Consider the following 24,785-nt stretch of genomic DNA (forward strand, 5'->3'; position numbering starts at 1 on the left):
CTCGCCACCAAGACCTGGAACACCCTCCCCATCCACTTACGGCAGACCAAGGACCTGCTGATCTTCAGGAAAAACCTCAAGACCTGGCTGTTTGAGCAGTAGCAGCTCCCCCGCCCCTACCTTCAAAGCGCCTTGAGACCCTCGCGGGTGAGTAGGGCGCTTTACAAATGTACTGATTGAAGACTATGGCATTATCAAGTGGCATGGAGGCTCAGAAGGGAGAAAGAGACCTTCGCATTTAGATAATTTCACTTTTCCTGATTCCTAATACATATGAACTGTGTGTGACTACATCTGTATGGCTCCAAGCAAAATCTGGCTGACAAATACTTGCTCCCAATGCTTTGCCCAGCCATTACAAACTGAGCTTCTTATCCTTCAAATATTCTGGACCTATCAGACCGCATATAATCCGAACTCTAGTCTGAAAATATTTACAGAAAATGCTCAGTTAATTAGGATTTGGGTAATGTATGCGCATTAGAGAGAAGTCAGGGGGCATCAAAGGTAGCAAACGCTGAACTGGGGCACAACAAATTGCTACATCAACATTTATCAGACTTCCCAGGTATGATACTAGAAAACCGAGTGAAAATGTTAGGTTTCCTAGTTTTTATTAAGTACAAGAGATTATGTTGGAGAAATACATTTTTAAGCATTAATGCTGTGTGACTTAGATGCACGAAGCACATGTTTTCATTAAAGAGAATCACTCACTCCTAGGTCTGAGAGAGGACTAGTCATACATTGAAATGTATTCATCCCACATCCATTAACGAGGAGTTAGGTCACTGACATACAAGTAGAAGAGATGTAGGGGTCACGGTGTCTACAAGATGCGGGCAGTGCGCATATCCATAAATTCAACACGGCGAGAGCACACATTTCAAACACTCAGGGAGAGTGCAGTCGATCACACTTGAAGCTCAAATGGAGCCTGGCGCTTCAATTTGTAACCCTGGTTTTGAACTTCCATACCATTAATCGTCCAGCCTGCCTTAAGCCCGCTCCAGCATGTGCTTCAGAATGCGCTGGTTGTCAGCTCCAGGACAATGGCTCGTTTCTCAGGCCCTACAAGAAGGCTGTGTTCGCGGAGGCCGGGCGCGCGCCGCGCCTGCCCCACCGCGGGCTTGAGGCGCGCTCTTCCCTCAGCCAGCGCGCGGAATGCCTGCCAGGCGGCACGCCGCTGGTGACACTGGCCACGGCGCACACCTAATGCGCTGACCTCCTTTTCCCGCTAATTGCATTACACGGCCAGCTGGCTCCAGCGAGAAGTCGTCTATTTGATTGAAGAATTCCTGCTCTCGAGTAGGCCCGGCTGCTGCTTCTACTTAAGCAACAGTCGGGCCTGACATCCCCATTGTTCCGCTGACAGTGCGCTCATCCCAAAGTCTAAGTTTTATTTGTAAATTAAGCAAGAAACTTCCTGCCAGAACAGCGGTGCCTGGAGACTAATAATGTACGCCTTTCATTCCCTTCCACTCTTACTGTATCGCTGCCAATTTGTGTTTCTGCTGCTGCCAGCCTCGGGCAAGAAAAGCCTTGCAAGACATAAGTGCAATTATAGTCCTAGAGGCAAATGAATTGGGCAAATCCAATAGCCCAGCTCTGGCCCCACTTCGCAAACCCTACAGCGGTTACATTAGAGGCTAAAATCAAATCTTGCAAAAGCTAACAAATTTCTGTAGCGAAGGAGCAAGAGTTCAACACGGGGAGGCAGCCAGGCTTAGGGATTAAAAAACAAGTTTGGGCAGAGTCAAAACAGAATATCGACTGCATCAATTGAGTATCCAAAAGCAGATTTTTTAAAGCTGTTCACAGCCATTTATCTGGAAGGAAAAGAAAGGATACAGGATGGTGAGACTTCGATGAATTCTGCCTTAAAATGGGAGACTTTCAGACAGAAAATGAGAACCACTAATGGCGCTAATTCCACGAGCAGCGAAAGGTAAAGGTAGCTCACCGGGTACTGCCACAACTGGGCATCTTTCCCCCGGAGCAGACTATCTAAAATGCCCCGCATGGTATGTTTCATGCATCTGCCTCGATGTACGTGAACTGGCCCCAGAGGGGACTGTTTTACGATAACCCGTATAAAGTTACTGTTTATTCAGTCTTATATTTTTAACTACAATGTAAATCAGATTCGTCTGCATAACACACGTTACAAAATAACTCTCCTCTAGGCACTTGCAACAATGTAGGGCGTGAATGCCGTGGTCAGAAGAGCTTCCAAATAAAAGGTTCCTGGAGAAACCAACTTCACTCTAATTTAATTTGTGTTTATTTTGCACGAGGCCCCACCCTTACTGCTTAGACACGCTAAATAAGCCATTTAGATACACAAAAAAGAACAAGTGCGTTTGGGATGCATCTGAATTGTTTTTTTTCTGTGTGTGAACGCTGAGTGCCAACTGCTGCTCTCATGTGAGGAACACTAGTGCCAGCTAGAGCTGTAAATTATTACCAGTATCAGTACAGTTAAGCCCTAAATCAATGTAGTGCTGTGAGCGGGACCCTGCAACCGCGGGATTACTGGTAAACAATCAGGATAACGGATTAACAAGCATTAACACGCTTATCTGCAGGCTCTGACTAATGAGGCAGCAGGTATGGCAGAATGCATGTTAGTAAGGAGCGGGTGACTGCTTGCTCCCGTGGAGTTAGTGAGTACCACAGTACAGTGGCAGGAAGGGAACTTAACAAGTCTCAATGCCTGTCCAAGTGAACGGTTCAGGTTGTTCCCATAGATAGACAACTTAGAAGTATATGTTTTTCATAGTTGTAGGAGGACGTGCGTCGGGCTTGCTTTACCTTGGGCTATTTCTTGGCTATATAGGTGCTATTCCAGTGCTAACTATATATCACAGCTCCTTCCCAGTACAAACATGTGGCGCTACATGTAATCTAAGAGGCAGCAGAGGGCTTGCTCTCTCCACAATATGGCTGAGGCTCAGACAACCCGAATCCTTCGAAAACGCAGTTTGAACATGTATGACATACATATGGGGTAAGGTGATCTCTTTCCGAGATATTAAGCTTTAAAATATTAAATTAGGAAGTGCCTCTGCTTTCCCTAATTAGAGTCATATATTTTAATCACATCATTAGTGCGTTCTGTGTATGGCAAGCAAAGTCACAGCTGAAAATAGATTGCACAGTGTGCTGCCTTTACATAATCTTCAATATTCTATCTGGATTTCACAGAATAAATTCTGGTGATACTGACTAATCCACTTGAAATAACTCTTTTTCCCCAGTGATGTTTGTGGCTTCTTGTACTGGGTGTGACAACTGGTGGCTTCTGGATTTCTCCATGTTTTGTTTCCCGCACGTTTATCCGTCACTAGCTTTACGTCTCACATGACCATCCTCTAATATCCTCAGGCACACAAGGCAATGGCTGTGTTTCCTTAGTGCGGTTCTACCTGTGGAGTTCTGGTAGTTCATCTAAAATACTAGTTACCAGAGGATCCCCTGTAACACAGCAGCAATTCTACGGAAGAACTAAGTATTGTTTCAGTGAAACACATTTGTGATTGGAGGAACCAGGATCCTCATTAAGAATAAGATTGAGAGAGGTGCCACTCAACATAAAACATAGTTAAGGGGGTGAGCCTTAAAAAGGCTTTTAACTGTGGCTTCTATGTATTTTGTCTGGCTGTTATCATGCCAACTTCTTGAGGTTACAGTCTGCCGCTCTTAACTAGACATACACCACAGTTATACGAATACCCAGACAAATCCGGATACGATCACTGGGAAGCCTCTTACGCTCACTATGGGGAGCAGGGGAGCCCTACTTAAAATTTCTCGTTCACATCTGATCTATGAGTTACAGAACTTTCCATATAAAATTCTTCAAAGGTTTTTCCAATCACTACACTCAGTGATCACATATTTCCGTGAGCCGGGATCCAACCAAGAATCGCCTATCAAAAGTGCATACTGAACCCACACAACAGCAGTCCAGGAGTCGCAGATGTCAAGATGTATTATTGGGCCAGTCATACTGTAATAATTAACAACTGGATACATGCGGACATGCATTATTTGGCAATAGCCATAGAAATGCGCTCTATTGAGCAACACAGTTCACTTAACTTACTGGATGGCCATTGCAAGCATGTGACTCCCCCTCCTGCAACCCAGATGTCTCTGGCATATTGGTGTCATGCTCTGAAATGAATCAAACGGGATAGGGTACTGACAGTGGAGACCCCATTGTCGAATGACTGGTAGAAACATACAGTGAAGTTGGAGGGTTTTTGATTGTGGGATATCAAAGTTCGGCGACATACTGGAGGGCAGCTCTGTATGTGCATTTACACATTACACCACCACATATGATATGCACAAGTTGCAATTTTACTGCTACCTACAGCCTAGGCACGCCCTTGAGACAAATCTGGAAGAGGTATGTGCACTCCAAGACTCTAATCTGGTGGAGACCCAAGTTTCAGTAGGGGATCTGGGAGGGAAAGGGATTTCAAATATCTCCCACACTTTGGTAAATAACACCCCAGGCCTGTGCAATCACTGAAGGAGAGGTGGGAGGCATGTGGGCCTTGTAGAAGACGAGCATTGGTAGAAGCAATGATGGCCACTAGGTATTGGTAGTTTCCATTAGACTGACACCAATCAAACTCAAATACCTTCACTGTGTGTACTGCAGCCATACCAGATTAAGTAACATGGGACAAGAATTTTTGAGATGCAGGGTAGAATTAGCCACATTCTACCATATGATTTGGGCACGCTCTATGATACAAAGGTATTCAAATCAAATATAACATCCTCATTACTACTACTACTACAAGACCAGTGTTAACAGAGCCAAAGACAGTATTACTGGGATTGATGGATGATTGGGGAGCAAGGTGATCTACCAGGCAGCTGGTAGCTATGGAATTTCTTATAGCCAAAAGAAGCACTGCACGCCACTGGAGGTCGGAAACAGCACTGTCGATAGCGGACTGGTTCCGCAGGATGGACTACTGTGTCACGGCAGAAAGGTTTGTGTACAAATCAAAAGGGTATTCAAAGAAGCATCAGAAAGTCTGGAGGGACTAGCAAAGTTACTCGGTAGAGACTGATACACGAATTTGCTTTAATTAGTTTAAACTTTGCATGTCATAGGATAATAAGGGACTACACTTCTAGTGCCGTTTTTCTTTATGCTTTAATAATTTTTCTGTTTGCATGTATAGTCTTAACGAAAAGAAATAGAGTGCTGTAAAACACTGAGTCATATATCTATTGAAAAGTTAAGTAGTTTCCAATGGAACTGAAAGTTTATCAGTATGCATGTGGTAACAGTTCTAAAATAAATAGAATGTTATCCACCCAAAATGCCAGTGTTCACTTCCACCGGGCAGCAGCTCTAAACATGCCAATTAATTCATTAAAGACTCGTCTGCAATATCGGACAGTGGAATATTCTGCACAACAGCACTCACACAGCTATCTATCGTACAGATAAACAGGAAACCAACCCTGAGAACTGCAACTCTTAAGGTGGAACAGAATAAGTAACATCAGGACACCAACAGGTATACCAGAATTATCGTTGCTGCAGCAGTACTCCTGTGCAAGCACTCGAGTAGGCACCATCATATTCCCTACCGTTGTCAAAAGAATCAAAGTTTCACAAATTACTTTAAAAACCCGACAGGGGATGTGTTACATTACTTTGATTTAAGGGGTGAAATGGAACACTGGTACCTATTTAGGAGACTACATCGCATGGTGATGCTCTTTTGAGCACAGAATGTTAGTAGTGTTTACTAACTTAATACACTAAAATACAATAATACAACTAGCACCTCCAGGCCATTCCTACTGGTTGGGGTGGCCTGGAAAAGTCCAAAATGTTACTCTTAATCAACTGTGATCATTAGAGTAATGATGACACTGACATTTGGCAGCAGATGAGGGAGCTGTGGGTGGTGCCAGATTTAGTGGGAAACCTTGGGCCCTTGCACATACATTTGTACAAACTAGGCTCTAAGTTGCGGTATAGTCATCTTTTCTGAAAAGTAAAGCTAGTTTTATGCTGAAGAAATGCATAATGTGAAAAAGTTTATTCTAAAATGTGAGTTAGACCTAGGATAGATCGGAATACTCAGTGTTTCATATGTTGATAACATTGATTATACAGTCCAGTCTACATAAAACAATAGCCAAAACTATCTGGGCATGCAGGGAGTAAGGAAGAAAAATGAAGGACTTTCTTAATTGTTTTAAGTTGAAAGACGCACGGTGAGAAGACTGATTTTATTTAAAGGTTCAAGGAGAGATGTCCATCAAAATAAAACCTAGCAATTTAACTTTCCGAGAGGGTGAAGAAGTCTGTTCCAGCGAACTGGGGCACACAGAGTTATCACATCTGGCCATATGGTTGCCTACCAGCAGCAGTTCTTTCTTATTATTTTTAAGCAGAAGGCGGACATCCATGACTGTAATGCTGTAAAACAAGATGTAAAGTTTAGTGCTGATCCTGGAGCATGTTGATTTAACCTTATAATAAACCGTGTATCATCAGCATATTACAGTACACCCAAAATATCTAGTCCAGGCTGTATAAGGGCCTCACATAGATATCCAACAGTGCTTATGAATAAGATGAACCCCGTGGCACTCCGCAGGGAATTTCCTGTGAAGTTGAGGGAAAAGGTGGAAGCATCAATGTTTGGGACCAATCCATTAAGAAAGAGGAAAAGCACAGTAGCAATGTGCCATCCAGATCACGTTCCGCAAGAAGCCTGGCCAGGATGCGACGATTAACTGTATCAAACGCTATGTACAGGCCTTGGAGGACAACTGCAGCCGTATCACCCAGGTCAACAAAATGACATAGTTCTCTTAACATCGAGGTCAAAGCTAACAGGTTGAAAGCAAATCTTCCAATCGTTGAGGAAATTCTATTCTTCCAATAGATTTACCAACAACTTAACAACAATCCTTGCTGCAACTGTTCCCATGACCTGAAGGAATGTAATGGGTCTATAATTACTTAAATTGCTACTAGCCACATTTTTTTTTAGGTGTGGTCTGATAACCCCTCTTTTTCAATCATTTAGAAATACACCTGCCGCTAGTGATAAGTTAATCAATTCTGTCATGAAAGGAACAAAAACTGTTGGCCCCTTCTGTAGAATTGAGACAGGGTATACATCATCCAGAGAAACAGATTTTATGTTTTTTAGGATAAACCAGATCTCTTCCTCCTCATCGTGCGAAAAAGAAGCCCAGCATGTCCTCGAAACAGCAACATGGCTTTCATAACTAGTAGTATGTAACATCTCCCTATTTAACTTGATGTGATCACAGAGATAACTGATTTTATTTAATAAGTCATTGGCAACAGATCTGAAATATTCATGAGAAGACTGAAATGAGCCACGGATGCAGCTAGGTTGGTATGGAAAAATTCCTTAATTATATTTGGAGATCCCACAATCAGATGGCACCAGAAAGTGGACCTAGTTAGAAACTATTATTTTTTATAGCTCTTTAGTTGACGTCTATAAATAATTGCATCACAATCATTATAAGACTTTCTCCACTTTCTTTCAGCTTGCCTAACCTAAACTCGTGCTTCCTTCATGGAACTGGAAAACCAGTGATTAATGGTTTTTCTGATGAGGATATTTACTGGCCGTGGCTAGTAACCCATGATCTAAAATGGTTAAAAATCTTTCCTTAAAAGTTGCCAGGCTTCTGCAATATTGTTACAGTTAGCGACTCCTATTAAGAAATCATCATACTTGCAGGAAGCTGGCCTGGTGTGTGGTGAGCACCTATGGTGTTATCACCTTATACCAGGTTCAGGTATCCCCTATTAGTGAGGTGTCTGCAGTATCTAGGACTGTCTAGGTAGCTGTGGATGAGCAGCCAAGACTTATCTAGGAGGCATGCAAAGTTTATGCAATACCACTACAGTCACACAGCACTTACACACATGAAAAAACCATGCAATGTTACAAAAATAAAGGTACTTTATAGGCAATACCCCAACTGGAGGTAAGTAAACACACTATTTATTATATGTACATTAGCAGTCAGGAATTAGCATAAAATGCAATAGAAAACAGTGAAAGCTAAAGAAAATATTGAAGACCTTGTGGGGGAGTAAACCATATACTAAGAAAGTGGAATGTGAAAGTCGCCCCCTACCCAAGGAAGTGGAATCGGTAGAGGGGAACTGGAGAAACTAAGTACCCGAGTCGCCCCAAGCAACCAGAAGAGAGGTAAGTACCTGGTTCTCCCCAAACCCACCAAAATGACTTCAGAAGGAGATAATGCAAGACTCCGACAAGACTGCAAAAAACCAAAGGTGGATCCTGGAAGAGGAAGACCTGGAAAAGAAAGGGATCAAGGTGGTCATTCTAACCCTGGCGGTAAAAACCGCCAGGGCGAATGACCGCGGTAGCACCGCCAGCAGGCTGGCGGTGCACCGCTGGGCATTCTGACCGCGGCGGTTCAGCCGCGGCCCTTTCCGCTGCCCTTGAGAATCCTCCATGGCGGCGGAGCGCGCTCCGCCGCCATGGGGATTCTGACACCCCCTACCGCCATCCTGTTCCTGGTGGGTCTCCCGCCAGGAACAGGATGGCGGTAGGGGGTGCCGCGGGGCCCCTGGGGGCCCCTGCAGTGCCCATGCCAATGGCATGGGCACTGCAGGGGCCCCCGTAAGAGGGCCCCAAAAAGAATTTCAGTGTCTGCCTAGCAGACACTGAAATTCGCGACGGGTGCTACTGCACCCGTCGCACTCCAGCAACTCCGCCGGCTCCATTCGGAGCCGGCTTCATCGTTGCTGGGTCTTTCCCGCTGTGCTGGTGGGCGGCCTTTTGGCGGTCGCCCGCCAGCACAGCGGGAAAGCCAGAATGGCCGCCGCGGTCTTGTGACCGCGGTGCGGTCATTTGACGGTAACCGCATGGCGGGCGGCGACCGCCGCCCGCCGCGGTTAGAATCACCGCCCAAGTCTAGTTCACGTTGGAGTGTCCGGTGGTGGCAGGATTTAGGACCAGGTTGAAGACAGTCAGCAGTGCAGCACTGGAGCAGCTGAAGAGTTCCTGAAGTGATGTAGTCGACGTCCCACGCTGGAAGAAGGATTGCAGTTAGTTAGTGGTGTGGAAAAACCACCAACAAGCCTTGGCGAAGGCAAATGTCGGTGGAGAAGAGATGCAGAGCTGCCGAGGACAAGCAAGGTCTAGGAGGACTCAGCCCACAGAGGGAAGTCCCGGTTGACCCTCAGCTGTGAGTCGAGTCACAGGAAGAGGAGGCAGCCTCCGCAGGCGACCCACAGGCAGCAAGCACAGAACTTGAGGTGAGGCCAATGCATCACACCTTGGAAGGAGTCCCACGTCACAGAAGCACGCAGAGAGATGTGCGTCGCAGGGAAGAGTGCAGGGGCTGGGGCTATACGAAGCCTGAAGATCCCTTGGAGGAGGATGTCAACAATCCTTGGTAGCTGCAAGAGACGCGGTTCAAGAGGCCATTGTCCTGCATGGAAAGGCAAGGGCTTACCGTCTCCTAAGTTGGAAAGCTTGCAAAGAGGACCTAGGGGACCACTCCAGACCACCACCCGTGATACAGGATCCACGCAGATCTGGAGGAGAGGAGATCCACACAGTCGGTCGTCGTTGCAGTTGGTGCCTGCAGATGCAGAGGAGTGACTCCTTCACTCAAAGGAGATTCCTTCTTGCTTCTTGGTGCAGACGGAAGACTTGCCACCCTCAGAGGACACATAGCCGGGGAAATGTTGCAATTGCTGGAAGGAGCCAGAGAAACAATGTTGCAGAGCAGTCATCGCTGTAGCTGCAGGTTGTAGGTTCCTGTAAAGTCCAGTTGCTGTTCCAATGGCCAGAAGTCGAAGTAAACGATGTAGAGGAGTCCTGCTGGAATCTTGCACGTTGAATCTGAGGACCCACCCAAGAAGGGGACTCTAATTAGCCCTGGAAGGGGGATTGGTCACGTAGCAAGGTGACCACCTATCAGGAGGGTGCTGTGACGTCACCTGCCTAACATTATAACTCAGATGCTCCCAGAGGCCTCTGCCCACCTTGGACTCAAGATGGCAGAATCAAGTGGCCACCTCGAGGAGACCTGGGCACCACCGCTGGGGTGGTGATAGACAGGGGAGGGATACTCCCCTTTCCATTGTCCAGTTTCGTGCCAGAGCAGGGACTGGAGGTCCCTGGACCGGTGCAGACTAGTTTATGCAAGGAGGGCACCAAATGTGCCCTTCAAAGCATACCAGTGGCTTGAAGAGGCTACCCCTCCCAAGCCATGTAACACCTATTTCCAAAGGGAGAGTGTTGCCTTCCTCTCACAAAGGAAATCCTTTGTTCTGCCTTCCTGGGCTTGAGCTGGACAAGCAGCAGGAGGGCAGAAACCTGTCCGTAAGATAGCAGCAGCCTAGGCTGCCCAGGAAAACCCTGCAAACTAGTAGGAGCAAAGCTGAGGGTCCTCTAAGGAGCCCCCAGAATGCATGAAATCATACAACCAATACTGCCAACAGTATTGGGGTAGGATTCCGACATGTTTGGTACCAAACATGCCCAGTTTTTGAGTTACCATTATGTAGCTGGGCATAGGTAGTGACTTCTGTCCAGTACACGGGAAAAATGGCTTCCCTGCACTCACAAAGTCCAGGAAAATCGAGCTGGAGTTCCTGGGGGCACCTATGCTCATGCAGAGGTGCCCTCACACACAGGTACCGGCACCCTGCCCTCTGGGCTAGGAGGGCCTACCATAGGGGTAACTTACAGTGACCTGGTGCAGTGACCTGCACTGAAAGGGTGCATGTACCTTTTCATGCAGGCTTCAATGGCAGGCCTGCAGATACATCTTACATGGACTCCCATGGGTGGCATAATACATGCTGCAGCCCATGGGGAACCCCTGGTGCCCCAATGCTCTGGGTAGCTTGGTACCATATACTAGGGACTTATATGGGGCTACCAGTATGCAAAATGTGGGGTTTGTGAAGTCCCAGCAACCACATTTAGAGGGAGAGAGCAGTCACTGGGGTCCTGGTTGGCAGGATCCCAGTGAACACAGTCAAAACATGCTGACATCAGGCAAAAAGTGGGGAAAACCATGCCAAAAAGGGGATACTTTCCCACAATACTTATCAATAAGCCTTCAATATTATATCTGGTTCAAGCATGAGCTTGGACTGTTCTCTGAGCACCAAGACACGACTTTACAATGTAAACATATGCTGACGTTTATTAAAAAGTTATCTGTCCATGGTAAATTATCATAAGGAGCAGTACTAACAAAACCAATAGGAGAAGTCATTTTATTAAAAATATGTCTTTCAATTGTGTGGCAGAAAAGATATACACATTCAATGAAGAATCGGCTGCTACCACACAATTAGCAAGTAAGGACTCATAGGTACTTATGTTAGTAATCTTGGAGATGTTAAACAGTACTATCATGACAAATACTAGTATTAGTAAACTCCTGAGGTTTAACTATAAACAGACTGGGGAGACATTGTCAATAAGATATTCAACAAAGAGTTATATACTTATTAAAGAGTTATGTAGTCTCTAATTAGATTAGATGTTTATTAATGTGTATATAGTAATGCAGGTCCAAAATGCTATTCACGCTAAACAGTGGTGCCTGGGGACTTTTGGTATTTATCTTTTGTTGCATAGTTTGTCTGTTCATTCTTCCTGGGTCTTACAAGTTGTGGCAGAGTGGAGGCACTATTATGAGATATGACAAATATCACCCTGATCATCAGCTTGCACTGTAAGGGACAAAATCATCTTCATTCCCTAAAATATTTTAGGTCTGCGTAACACTGAAGGCTTAAAAGAGTGAGACTCCCACACCCAAGACTTACAGCATCATCAAGTGGTAAACCAGAAAGTTAGAGGAACTCTGAAGGTTAACTAACCTAGCAAATGCATACAAAGGGCCTGCTAGATATGATTAGGCAGGCCCAGAGGCTCTACCCTCTGTCATCAGTAGTAAGACTAAAGATTACGTAAGGCTACCAACAGAGGATGATCATTGGCTACAAATAGGATACACCACATTTCTATCACAAGCTGTAGAAAGCACATTGGGAAGAAAGGGAGGGTCCCGTGATTCTGAAGAAAGCCCGTTGATACATCAAATACATACCGAGGGCCTGAATCAAGTTGACCAATACAAGGTGGTGAAGAAGGAACTCTAGAAGTTGCCCGATACCCTACTCTTTTTCCTGTTTTTATCCTTGTGAAGGACAGGTGCAACTAAAGAAAGCAATTAAACACCTCCTGTCTTAATACAACTGTATATAATTTTCAGTACATTTTACATTTCACCACAATCCCCTTAAAGGAGAACAGGACAGGGCAACCCTCCATCAATTTGGTGCTGGCAATACATGCATGAGTTGCAACCATCTAGCATAGCCTCATGTTTATAATAAAGTAAACAACAAACTGATGGATGCAATGCTTGAATTAACCTCAGCTACTGGTAGTTACTCTTGGCAGCATACCCGTCTATCGTTATTTTGTACACCGCATGCCACCTCAGTTTGGACCCAGCCATCGGCAGATCAGTCTTGACCCTGCTGCAATGGGAACAGTTCAGCCCGAACTGTCAGGCCAGGTACACTCTGAACCAGAACAAAAGTAATCTAAGACTCAATTTGCCCTACTAGGCCTCATCAGCCAGGTATAGCTATGATACAGTGACACAGTGTGCATGGGACCAAAATCTCTGAGCATGCCGGTAACACACTAGGCAACACACTAAAGTATGCAAAAACTGATGTATGGATTGGTTGAAATAATCCCAGCCACTAGTAGTAATTCAGAGTTGCATCCAGTCCATTGTTGTTTTGCACACCATGCAACCTCAGTTTGGACCCAACCATCGGAAGATCAGTTTTGACCCTGCTCCAATGGGAAAAGTTCATTCTGAACTGCCAGGCCAGATCCTTCCTGAACTAGCCCTCAAGAAAGTAGGCCCTGTTTTACCCCAGTTAGGGCTCATCAGCCAGGTATAGCTTGGTTCCAGTGACACAGTGTGCACAGGACCCAAGTATGAGCATACCCGTCCCACCCTACTGTGCCACAAACATTTAAAAAAAAAAAAAAACTGGTTAATAGAATGCTTGAATTAATCTCAGAAACTGGTAACTACTCGGGCCGCATCCCAGTCCATCGTTATTTTGTGCACAATGCCCCCTTCAGGCATTGGCCTTCTTGATTTTCATGGTTTGCAATTGCTTGAATGTGCTGTCCATCAAGGGCATGACATTTTGGGAATGGGTATTCTGTCCCCATTTGTGTTCCCATTAGGTTTTGATGATGGGTTTCAAATAGTCCGTTTGTTACATTAGAGCCAGTTTATGCTCTTTGACGTATTGCATTTCTGTTTAGGAAGTATGTGCTGTTATGTCTTTATGACTAAGGCATCTTCAGTGCCCCACATGCTTATATGTTGCACTTTGTCATCATGACAACATGATGTTGAATTTGCAGCTTTTATTTTCACAAGGCCAAATAGTAAGCGCACACAGGTTTTTTAACAGCACAAATTTAATCTTCTAACTCATTCTCATAACACTCTTCTTTGAGGGTACAGCGTAATTCTGCTAATGCTGTCTGTTTACCAAAGGGACCCTAGTTTTATATTCCATGCTGTTGTAACCCCGCAGTCGTTTTTTTATAGAGGTTATTGTCAAAGACAGCTCAAATAAATGCACTAAAAATCATCCAATCATTTGATAAACAAGCCACCTAAAAAAAAGACAGATCTACTGGCTTTGTCAGTGCTTACTATATGTGTTACAGGACATTTTAATGTACGTAGGCAAAAGATTGTGTTATTATTGTTAACTGGCACTTGTGCAATGCACAAACTGCCTTGAGCATGGCAGTGAACCGTTCTAGGGTATAACTTTCCAACTGTTTGCCTGCCAGGGATACCAACTTAGGAATGTTGAAGGATTGACATTATTTCCAGTATGTAACAAGTACTCTTGCCTATTGACATATAAGTGTTTGCATTATGGTATCACTGATGAACAAGTTACTTACCTTTGCTAACAAAATATCTGGTAGAGACATATTCTAGTAGCAGATTCCTCACCTTAGAATTTCTCCCAGGTGTCAGACTGGATCCAGAGATTTTATTTCCGAGCAATACCCTTACACGCCGTCAGGTGGCATCTCCTCTACGTGTGTTTTGTTGTACTAATGTACCACTGTTTCCATATAAACACAAATAAATATATCTACATAAAAATACTTTCCAAGTGTTCAACAAGACCAGATCCTGATCCTCGGTTTGCAGCTACATATGTAGAAATACTTCAGCTGAAAGGGAACAGACTACTCTTTTGTGTATACCTTCCAAGAATGCACACCAATGCCTACCACTGCCCGAAGCAAAGGAAATGGAGTAACATGCATTTTCTATGCACCGATAAAAAGTCTAAGTTTACTGCGAATCACAAAACATTTCTTTACCTTTTTGGTCAAGGAATCTTCTGAATCTGATGACATTCTAGTGGAAACATGGAAAATGACTTCCACAGTAGAGGTAGCATAATAAGGTGCAGTTTGCCCAGTGCTTCCATTCCGCTGCAGTCCGCCCATAAATCCACAATGCGTAGAAAGATCAACCTTTAATGAAAAAGTGTAAACACATCAGCCTGTGTATGTGCAATTTTACCACGCAATACCAACAAAACCATAACAGTTCAAAAAGTTAAATATGGCACAATAGTACAGTTATCATACAGTTATCTTTGATCCAAGGCTGAATCATTTAATCAATTACATGTAATTGTGACATAATCCCGACAAGATACATGTAAGTACTCATAGTTGTAGGATACAAACCACTCTAAACCAGAGTAGACCAACTGGAAAATTAATAAGCTCTGAACCAGGGAAGATTTCTGCTCAGTCTACATTTATGGCAACAGGGCTGTCTCAAAGGGCTGCCTGTCTAGGTTACACAAATCATATTTATCTTTTGACCAAATTCCCATAGACCCAGAGATACCGGGTATCAATGCGCAACAGGCGTCCTCCTTCTGACCTTAAGATCTTCCGCAGTGAAGGGAGGGCTGTTGTTTGCTCAGAAAACAAGGCGTGACTATTTCAAGAAGCCCCAAACTGATAGCAATGATGAGGTTGTTAACGGTTAAAGAGAGAGCGGTTTCCAATGCCTATCAATAGAAGGGCATTGCAAATCTAAATACAGGCAATATATCTATGGGAATTACAACAAACACTACCACACATGGCCAGAGGATACATTTTTTGATCCTGTTTGAGTGTATAAAGGAACGATTAACACCTTTACCCTGCAATAGGTTATTTTTGTGTAATTCATAGAGGCTGTCTTAATTTGTAGACTGTTGAAAGCTTACTGATTAATGCTTGGCACCCTTATATGGATTAATGGTATACAACAGGATTTAATTAATGTGCATCATGGCCAAAGGTGCATTAACTTGTTTTACTAAGACTTCAAAAAGCGCAAGGGAGAAAAGTGGATTACTTATGCATATAGACATTTACAAAAGGTTATGATATAAAACAATTATTATATAGTAAATAAAACAGACCCTTTCTCAAAATGTTAAAAGGGAGCCACCATTAAACCCAATCCAACAATATTTCCGGTATTCCAGCATCACCACAACCCTTAACTGGATTAATTTGAGGATCATGCTAAACAGTCTCCACTAGTTGCAGGTCATGGATCATTCAAGTACAAGAAAAACAGCCATGTATGGAAATCCCTACTGAGACATTAAATGTAGCAACCTATTATCATCCCAATCTTTTAAGATCATTGTTTATCAGCAGTACATGCTGGTAGGGCGAACATGTTTGGCATGAATGCCATAATTTATTAACAATATTACCAAGGCCTCCATTGTAACTAACATTACCCTGAGCAGTTCCGTAGTCCACAAGCCAAAGTTTCTGGAAGCATCAAAAGAGCTCTTTAATAGTATACTGCAAGACACACCAACTAAGTGTGCCCCTTCTACAAGTCAACAGATTCACCTGTATTATGTCCCTTCAATGCCTTACTCATTTTTCATATCTAAAGCCAGTACATGTACAAATAAGTGATCATAAAAGAGACAGAAAATACAGTGGGCATTGAAATGTTAGAACACTAACTGAGCTATCTATTAGAATTGTTAGAAATGATCAAGATCTTCATTCCTAAGTCCACTATCTATCAAGTTTCAGCTCAAGCTGAGAACAATTGAATAATGGTGGTGAATTTGGGCATAATGTGCTCTGTGCAAAAGGAACTCAGATAAAAAGTGAAAAAAGAACCACATCAAAGGTCAAGAAACAAGTGTCAAGAGCTGCTCGCAACACTGGTACTTTCTTCTCTCACCAGCGCTGCCAGTAAAACGCGAGACTACCTCAAGACTACATACAAGACTACCCAGTTTAGGTACTGTGGTGTTTAACACTACGGAATATCACATAGCAGCAAGAGGTTTCAAGTTAAAGGATCACTACATGTAGGCAAAAGTCAAGCGGCATAAAGAAGCCCTTCAGGCAGACTAGAGTATCCTAGGAAAAGAACCGCAGAGGAACCTGGTGTTCACAAATCCCAGACCGGTGCAGTAGATGGCTGGATCCAAACCAAGCAGAATTTCATGGAAGAAGGTCTCTAAAGAAAAACCATGGTCAAAAACCAGTCACTAGGGCCAAAGAACCCGCAGGCAAACAATTACTGGAAAATCTGCAACACAAATGTACTGACTATTCTAGCGCTTTTTATATAGAGAATGAAGTAGTAAGTTTGAAGAAGAAGCAGGAAACAGAAAGCAACATTAAGGAAACTGGCCAGTCATGATAGATTGGGAAACTAACAGGTAATGTTTTACATAAAGAAAACATGTTGGTTTGTGGATGCTATACTCAATCAATTCCTAACTTATGAAGAATGCAGACACCAGAAAGGGCCACCTTGAACCTGCATTTACGCCATAATATTAATAAAAATCATAGGAGAAATGTTCTGAATACTATACATAAAGTATTCAGGCTACTTATTTAAAATTGTGGTTTATCATATTACAGATGGGATACTTAAAACGAGTTTCATAAAAAACATGCAAATGTGATGAAAACAATGCAATTAAAGTTAGAAAGTGTGACCACTGATTCATGTCATGTCAATTATTCCCTAATATTTATAAACACTGGTCTCAAATTTTTGAGAAAGTCCTTAACATTTTTATATCTGAATCAATGAGTTTTGGTAGTAATATTTTACCTGTGCCAGATTAACCGGAGGTACATTTCAATATCTGGTAACAGCACTAGTCGGTGTAGGTACAAGCACTGACAAATAGAGATTTTTGTAATAAATATTAAAAGTGATATGTAGTGGCAGCTATGGAATGATTAAGTGGATATGGAGCTAGGACACTAAGCTGGTATTATGCTTCAATAGACATGGGACGGTATTAAACATTTTATAAATAAATATGTAAATACAAAAAAAACAAGCAATATTTCACATAACAGACAAAATGGACAGAATTGTGGGTTAATCAAGGCCGTAGAAATCGGAACAATCACGTTGTTCACAGACAGGATGAATTCAAGATCTTCCCAGATGGAATAGATAAAAGAATCCAATATGTTATCATCACACTATATCCCTAGTTTCAATCCCTCTTTGGTGTATCATCGCTAGGTAAGAAAAATAATCAACCATCAAGACATTCCTTTGAAAGATCACTATATTTGTCTCTCATACTATCAGGAAACAGGGACACAGCACTGCACAGCCCAGGGGAGGTTGGAACAGCAAAGATCCTTAACACAAGAACAAGTTGAGGCAACAAGGTCACCTCCAATCCCAAACCAGGCTCAGAAATAGGAGGTTAGACCCACAGATAATTCTCTGCCAGTTAAGTTCGCCAAGAATAATAGTATACTGCAAAAACATCAGCCTCCTAAATACAGTCAGAAAGAGAAGCACTGAAGGTTAAGGGCATGTCAGAACAACACCTCTGCTAACCACCACAGAATTCTATGATACCTTCCAGGGGAGGTCCGCGGAGTAGAATGAGGGACACCTGGCCCTATGTGATATGAGCAGATTCACCATCACCACAGGGAACCATCTGCTCCACCATCTCACGATGCAGCACCCACATGTAGAAAGTGTCTGCAGATAAGTCAATGCATAACCTTAAAAATTCCGATCAGCTAGGTGTTATACATTACCACAATGCCTTCAGGATAAGTTTCTCGGATGTTTAAAAAAAAAATTGTTTTATAAAACTCCTTGCTAGGATATTGTGTATATGAGGAGTACTGGTTTTTAGGGACCAGAAACACTTGTAATTTATCTGCATGAGGAACATCCTTAGAACGAGAGACCCTGCCCTTAGTTGAAGCACTCCTAGTAACAGAAACTATATTTTTTAGTATATCAAAGCAGAGTCAATGAATGGTCACAGAGATAAGTTCCCATCCTTCTGGAGATTTTTAACAGTCTGTACTTGGAGCATCAAAACTCAAAGGTTTCTGGCCTTGACCAATCACCTCAGATCTTGTGGAACCACTGGAGTGACAAGCAAACAGCACAGTTTCAGAGGTTGACGTTTCCTGAAGGCTCACAAGCAAAGTCTTACAGAAGATGAGAAAAACAAAGGCAGTCATCAGGCCTAGAGGCCAACACTATTACTTCTAGGGGTACTTTAGCTTAAGAATAATGCGGTATACTATGCTGATTTTTATTGCTTGAGAAAAATTGCACCATACTGCAATTTCTATTACAGGTCTGCTTAATATGAGTTGGTGAGATGGGATCAGAGGGACGCGTTACTTACCATCGGTAACACCTTATTTGGTAGAGACAATATCTAGTTATCTAGTTATATCTAGTAAGATTCCTTAACTTACAATTTCCCCCAGGCATCAGTCTGGATCTGGAGAGTTTTCTTGAGCACTACCCCTGTGCGCCTTTAGGCGCCATTGATCGGCTCTGCATCTGTTGTTGTCCAAGCCAGATATGACATTGCAGGTTCTATATAGGTGCCACCCCGGCACGCTGTCAGTTTCTTTTCACAACTTCCCACGCCAGAAGCGCAGAGCCATGAAGAACACTGACCACTGGTTCCTCAGAACTAAGGCCCTGAAAGGGGAGTCCCTGTCCCTCGAAATCAGTTCACAGAGAGAATGGGTGGGTCCATAAGGAATCTGCAATGAGATGTTGTCTCTACCATATAAGGGGTTACCTAAGGTAAGCAACCTGTCCATCTGATAGAGACATATAGTTGCATGTTCCTTATTCTAGAATAGATACCCAAGCAATACCATCCCTGGAGGTGGGTCTGCAAACTAAGATCATACTAAAAAGTCCTGCAGGATCAAAAGGGCAAAGTGTCTGCCCCTACGACCTGCTTGTCTAGGCAGTAGAGTTTGGTAAACATGTGCAGAGATGCCCACTTTGCCACCTGGAACTCCGCGTCTTACCACAGTGGTTGCAGCTTAAGCTCTAGTAGAATGAGCATGCACACCATCAGGGAGCTGCTTCTTTGCCAGTGAGTGGGAGATCTTAATACAGAGTACGACCCATATGCAGATGGTCCGCTTCTGCACTGCCCAACATTTCTTCACACCCACATAACCGAAAAAAGTTGATCATCCACACAGAACTCTCTTGTACTATCAACGTAGAACAGTAAACCTTTTTTTTGGTGCAAGTGGTGGGGTCTTTCCTCTTCCTTAGAAGGATGTGGAGGTCGCGAAAAATTAGGCAAGGTGATGGATTGGCTTACATGGAAGGGCATAACTGTTTTTGGCAAAAAGGAAGCCCTAGCGCAAAACACCACTTTGTCAAGGTAGAGGTAGAGCAGCTTAAATGACAATGCTCACTCAACCTGCAGGCAGAGGTAATAGCCACAAGGAAGGCTGTTTTCAAGGTGAGAAGCTTGAGAGGACAATTGTGAAGTAGCTCCAAAGGAGCACACATCAGGAAAGTAAGCACCAAATTCAAATCCCTTTGAAGCATAATGAATGGGGATGAAGGAAATATATGAGTAAGGCCTTTGAGCAACCTATGTACAATAGGAGACTTAAAGAAGGTTGACCAGGCAACCTCAAAAACTCAGAAATAGCAGACAAACAACCTTCAAGAGTGCCCATAGCAGAGCCCTGCTGTGCCTGAGAAAGGATAAACAATAGGACCTCAGAGAGAGGAGCAGAAAGGGGTCTACAGACCTGTCTGTGTACCATGCCACAAATTTCTTCCAACAACAGGCGTATACCGCTTTGGTGGAGATGCCTGGCTGCCAAGAGATTGGATGGAAGGTAAAAAGCTGTCAACTGTTGTGGCTCAATCTCCACGCAGGGAGGCAGATACTGGACAGGCTCGGTTGGAGATCCCTCCCCTGCTGCAGCAATAGAAGATTCTCCCGAAGGGGCTGACTGATCAGAGGATCGATGACCATGCTCAATAGCTCGGAATAGCAGACTGTTTGTGCTCAGCCTGGAGCCAAAATGATTACTTGGGCCTGGTTGTTCCTCATCTTCTTGAGAACTCTGGGCAGAAGTGGTGCGGGCAGAAAGGCGTACCGGAGGCCTGAGTTCCACTTGAAATGAAATGCATCTCAGCGATTGCCATCTTGGAAACTCCAACGCGAAATACTGCAGCTTGCGCAATCTCTACGGAGGCCAAAAGATCTAACCAAAGCTCCCCCCACTGCTGAAAGAGACCTTACGCCACCTCAGATGCCATTCATGATCAAATAAGCCTTGACAGCTGAGTTTGTCCACCAAGTTCAGAAACCCCGCCAGAAGTTGAACCACTAGGGATACGCCCTGCTGCTCTAGCAACGTCCGAAGGCACAGAACATTTTGACAAAGAGTCCACAACCCCAACCCGTCCTGCATGTTGTAGTGTCACATGGCCGTGATCTTGTCTGTGCACCCCTGCACTACCTTCCCCTTGATAGAGCGAAGAAATACTTTCATTCTAATCTGATCACACAGAGCTCCAACAGGTTGATATGGAGTCCGGCCTCTGATCTCTGCTTCTCCCAGATGCCCGCCCCATCCCAGGAGTGACGTATCTGTCATTACTGTCGGATCTGGTTGGGGAAGAGAGAGGGATCTGCCTCTGACCCAATTACAGTTAATTAGCTACTAATTTCAGATATCCTTCACACTGTGCCCACTGGAACTTTAGGTCTCACTGCAGAGCCCAAATAAGCCATTTGGCTTGTGTCACCAACAGGATGCAGGAGGCCATGAGGCCGGCAATATCAGTCATTATCACCGAAACCCAGGATAGAGGCTGAAAAATTTGTATCACAGCCTGAATATCCTGGACTTGCCAAGTAGCAGGAAAAGCCAGAAACAGCTCAAATGAAACAGAGCATCTGAGAGGGAGTCAGGTGTAACTTCAGCACGTTGTCAGTGAACCCCAGCAAATGGAGGAGGTCTGCCATAGTCTGGAGGTGGAAGACGACAGCCTTGGGCGAGCCCACCTTCAACAGCCAGTTGAGATAGGAGAAGACTCAAACCCTTGATTTACGTAGCTGAGCTGTGACCACCGGCATCACCTTGGTGAAATCCCAAGGGGTGCTGGTAAAGCCAAAGGGGAGCACGATGAACTGAAAGTGCTCATGGCCCACCATGAACCTCAAGTAATGTCTGTGGGCAGGAAGAACGGGATTATGGAAATAAGTGTCCTGCAAGTCCAAACGTACCATCCAGTCTCCTGGGACCAGGGCAGAAAGAACCAAAGCAAGAGTGAGCATTCTGAACTTCTTCTTGAGGAAGAGATTCAGAGACCAAAGGTCTACGATAGGGTGGGAGCTCTTTTCCTTTTTGGGTACCAGAAAGCAATGGGAATAGCAACCATGACCTACTTCTCTATGGCTCCCTTGGCTAACAGAGCCATAGCATTTCCTCTGGGAGAAGTGCCAAATGATCCTCCATCATCCAATCATAGGATGGTGGCATGGATGGAGGAGTAGTCTTAAAGGGGAGTGAGTAGCCCCTTCATACTATCTGCAAAATCCACCTGTGACGTGGATTGCAAGCAGAGCAGCTGATGGCGGATCCTGCCTCTGACTGGTCTCTGGGTGGGGACAGTCAGACTAGGAAGGTCTGAAAGCAGCTGGCTCCCTGATCCACGAGGTCAATGGATCGCATGTCCCCGGCCATGCAGAGGCTGGGCAGCATGTGCAACACTGTGGCTGGACGGGAACTGGCGGGTTTGGGCACCCCTTCCGTAGCCACAACAGGGGCAAAAAGCAGACTAAGTGGGATGAGGGGCCACCACGAGGCCCAAGGACCTGCCGTACCAGGAGAAGACTTGAAGTGCTCGAATGGTGAGTCTGCTTTTTCTCTGAAGAGATGGGTGCCATCAAAGGGCATGTCCTTATGACCTGCTTGGACATCCCGAAAAGTCATACATCCTCAACCAGGCGTGGCGCAGCAGGGTCACTGTTGATGAAACTGCTCTGCCCAGTGAGTTGGTCGGGTCCAGTCCACATCGGAAAGTGAACTTTGCTGTGTCTCTCTCCACTCAGCAGCCGCTTAGGAAAGTACGGCCCTGGCCTCCTCTGGGACCTGTGGCAGCACTTGTGCAACTCTATCCCACAGTGTGTGGGAATAATGGCCCGAAAGGCATGTGGTGTTTATGGACCGCAATGTCATGCTGGCAGAAGCAAACCTCTTCTTCCCAAGGGTGTCCAGCCTCTTGGATTCGCTATCCGTGGGTGCAGAGTAAACGCCCCATAGAAGGTAGAGGCTTGGATAACCAACTCTCAGGATTGGGGCGTGGCGTAAGGATCTTGGGCTGCCCGGAGCAGGGCGATTGCGGAGAAAGCATGCCAGTATCAGGGGAGGTATCTAGTCCACTGGCTTCATCCAAGTCCATACGGTAGTCCTTGGGGTCTTGGAGCTGGTATTCCAAAGAGTCTAGCGACACCTCCAGTTGCTCTCTCTAACCTAGCCTAGAGGAAAAAGCCTCAGGATCTGACATAGGAGGCTGGACTCCTGTTGGCGCCTGAGTCGGCATGATGCCCATCCGGCTCCATGTTTGAGTCAGCAATGAGAATGGGGACAGTGCTGACCAGGGGCACGAGTGGCCCCGGGAGTGTTGTTGTCAGGGAAGGTAGAGGTGGTACGACTGGCTCCAGTACGGATACAGGCATGGATCAATGAGTGCCCCTCAGAGCCGAAGACACCGGCGCAGAACACAAGGGGGCCCTTCCAACTCTGCATGTCCCAAAGGCATGCCAGTGGTGTCGGAATGCCCAAAAATGAGGTGCATGCCCTCAAGAACTCCTTCAGCTGGGCAGGGGTCGCTCCAGCTCCCGGAAACTCAGGGAGGTGCAGTCTCAGATGAGGTGCAGGCTCTGCAGAGGGAGGCCTAGAGCGATGACACTCCTGCTCCCTCGTCTTGTTGGTAGACACATGAGGGGAAGTCAAAGATCACTTTGTCTTCATTTTCCTCGACTTACCCAATAGTCCCGAGGACTTGGAATGGGACTACGACAAGAGGGAACTCCGCAACCGATCCCAAGACCTTCCTCTCAACTGAGACCATGACTTGAGCAGAGTCGAGCACTGGGCCGCCATCAGCTTTAGGGACAGCTCCCTCAAAGCCTTCGGATGCATGGCCAGACACTCAGAGCACAGCTTCGGGTTGTGGTCGTGCTCCAGGCACCAAAGGCACACGAGGCACAGATCCGTCACGGACATCACCCGATGACAGAATCTGCAGGGCTTGAAGCCAATGTTCCTCAACGACATTCCTCGAAGCACCTGGAGTTAACAACTCGAAAACATTTCAACAAAAAGTAAAAAATAAAAATAAAAAAAACAGTCAAAAATCGACTGATGGGTAGCTCCCTTCGGATCAGCGCTGGCTGGCGCAGAAAGAAAAGAACTGACGTCAATGAACCAAGGTTGCACCTATATAGTACCAGTGACATCATATCCAGCATGGACGCCATCGCCGACGGACATGGAGCCGATCAACGCCACCTAACAGCGCGCAGGGGTGCTGCTCAAGAAAAATCTCCAGATCCAGACTAACGCCTGGGGGAAATTCTAAGGTATGGAATCTGCAACTATCAGATACACATTTTCAATGCTAAAGAACTTCAGTTTACACAAAGGAACCTATTTGTTTTAAAGGGAATGGGAGCACTCCTTGCTGTTCTTTAAAAGCCAGATGCGGAAAACAAGGGACACCTGAGCTTGCAAAAGCCAGAGATGGGAGGCCACCAATACCACAGAAGCATCTTCCAAAAGCGCTCAAGTGGCCAACATGAGGATGGAGAAAAGCCATTTTAAATACTAATGCTCTCCCCTGCAACATATTAAAAGATAACTCTACAGAAAAGCAGTTTAGGTCAATGGAAATTAAGCAGCCCTAATATTTTATGATATTGAAAGGGAGGGGACTGTTTGAAATGTATATTGTTTAGTTTTGAAGAGGTAATCTAGCTCTCCTTGGGAACACAAATGCAACTTAATGAAAACTCAGCTTTTTTTTCTTTTGTTACAGGTGCAGACCGATGTAATTGCAAAGAAATAGGGTTAGCTGAAAAAAGGGTTTGCTGAGAGCGAAAAAACACAGACAGCCAAATATATAGTAACACCAGGCAAGCCTTGCACACCCTAGCAAATGCTTGGCAGTTACGATAAAAAGTCCCAAACCGCTCCAAAACTGTCCATTGATGTCATTACACTTCAAAGCTCAAGTTGAAATCTTCATTTTATTGAGTAAACGTAAAA

General features: G+C 44.8%; 1 protein-coding gene across 5 annotated transcripts in view; it reads right to left on the reverse strand.

Moving 5' to 3' along the window:
* Window positions 1-24,785, reverse strand: part of RALGAPA2 (Ral GTPase activating protein catalytic subunit alpha 2) — a 1,651,508-nt gene that overhangs the window by 469,399 nt on the left and 1,157,324 nt on the right. For all 5 annotated transcript variants that reach the window (XM_069234346.1, XM_069234347.1, XM_069234343.1 and 2 more), the window contains one exon: window positions 14,493-14,648. In XM_069234346.1, coding sequence (XP_069090447.1) covers window positions 14,493-14,648 — 156 coding nt within the window. The remainder of the gene's footprint in view (window positions 1-14,492; window positions 14,649-24,785) is intronic.

This window comes from Pleurodeles waltl, chromosome 5, assembly GCF_031143425.1.
Source record: "Pleurodeles waltl isolate 20211129_DDA chromosome 5, aPleWal1.hap1.20221129, whole genome shotgun sequence".
Classification (NCBI taxonomy): domain Eukaryota; kingdom Metazoa; phylum Chordata; class Amphibia; order Caudata; family Salamandridae; genus Pleurodeles; species Pleurodeles waltl.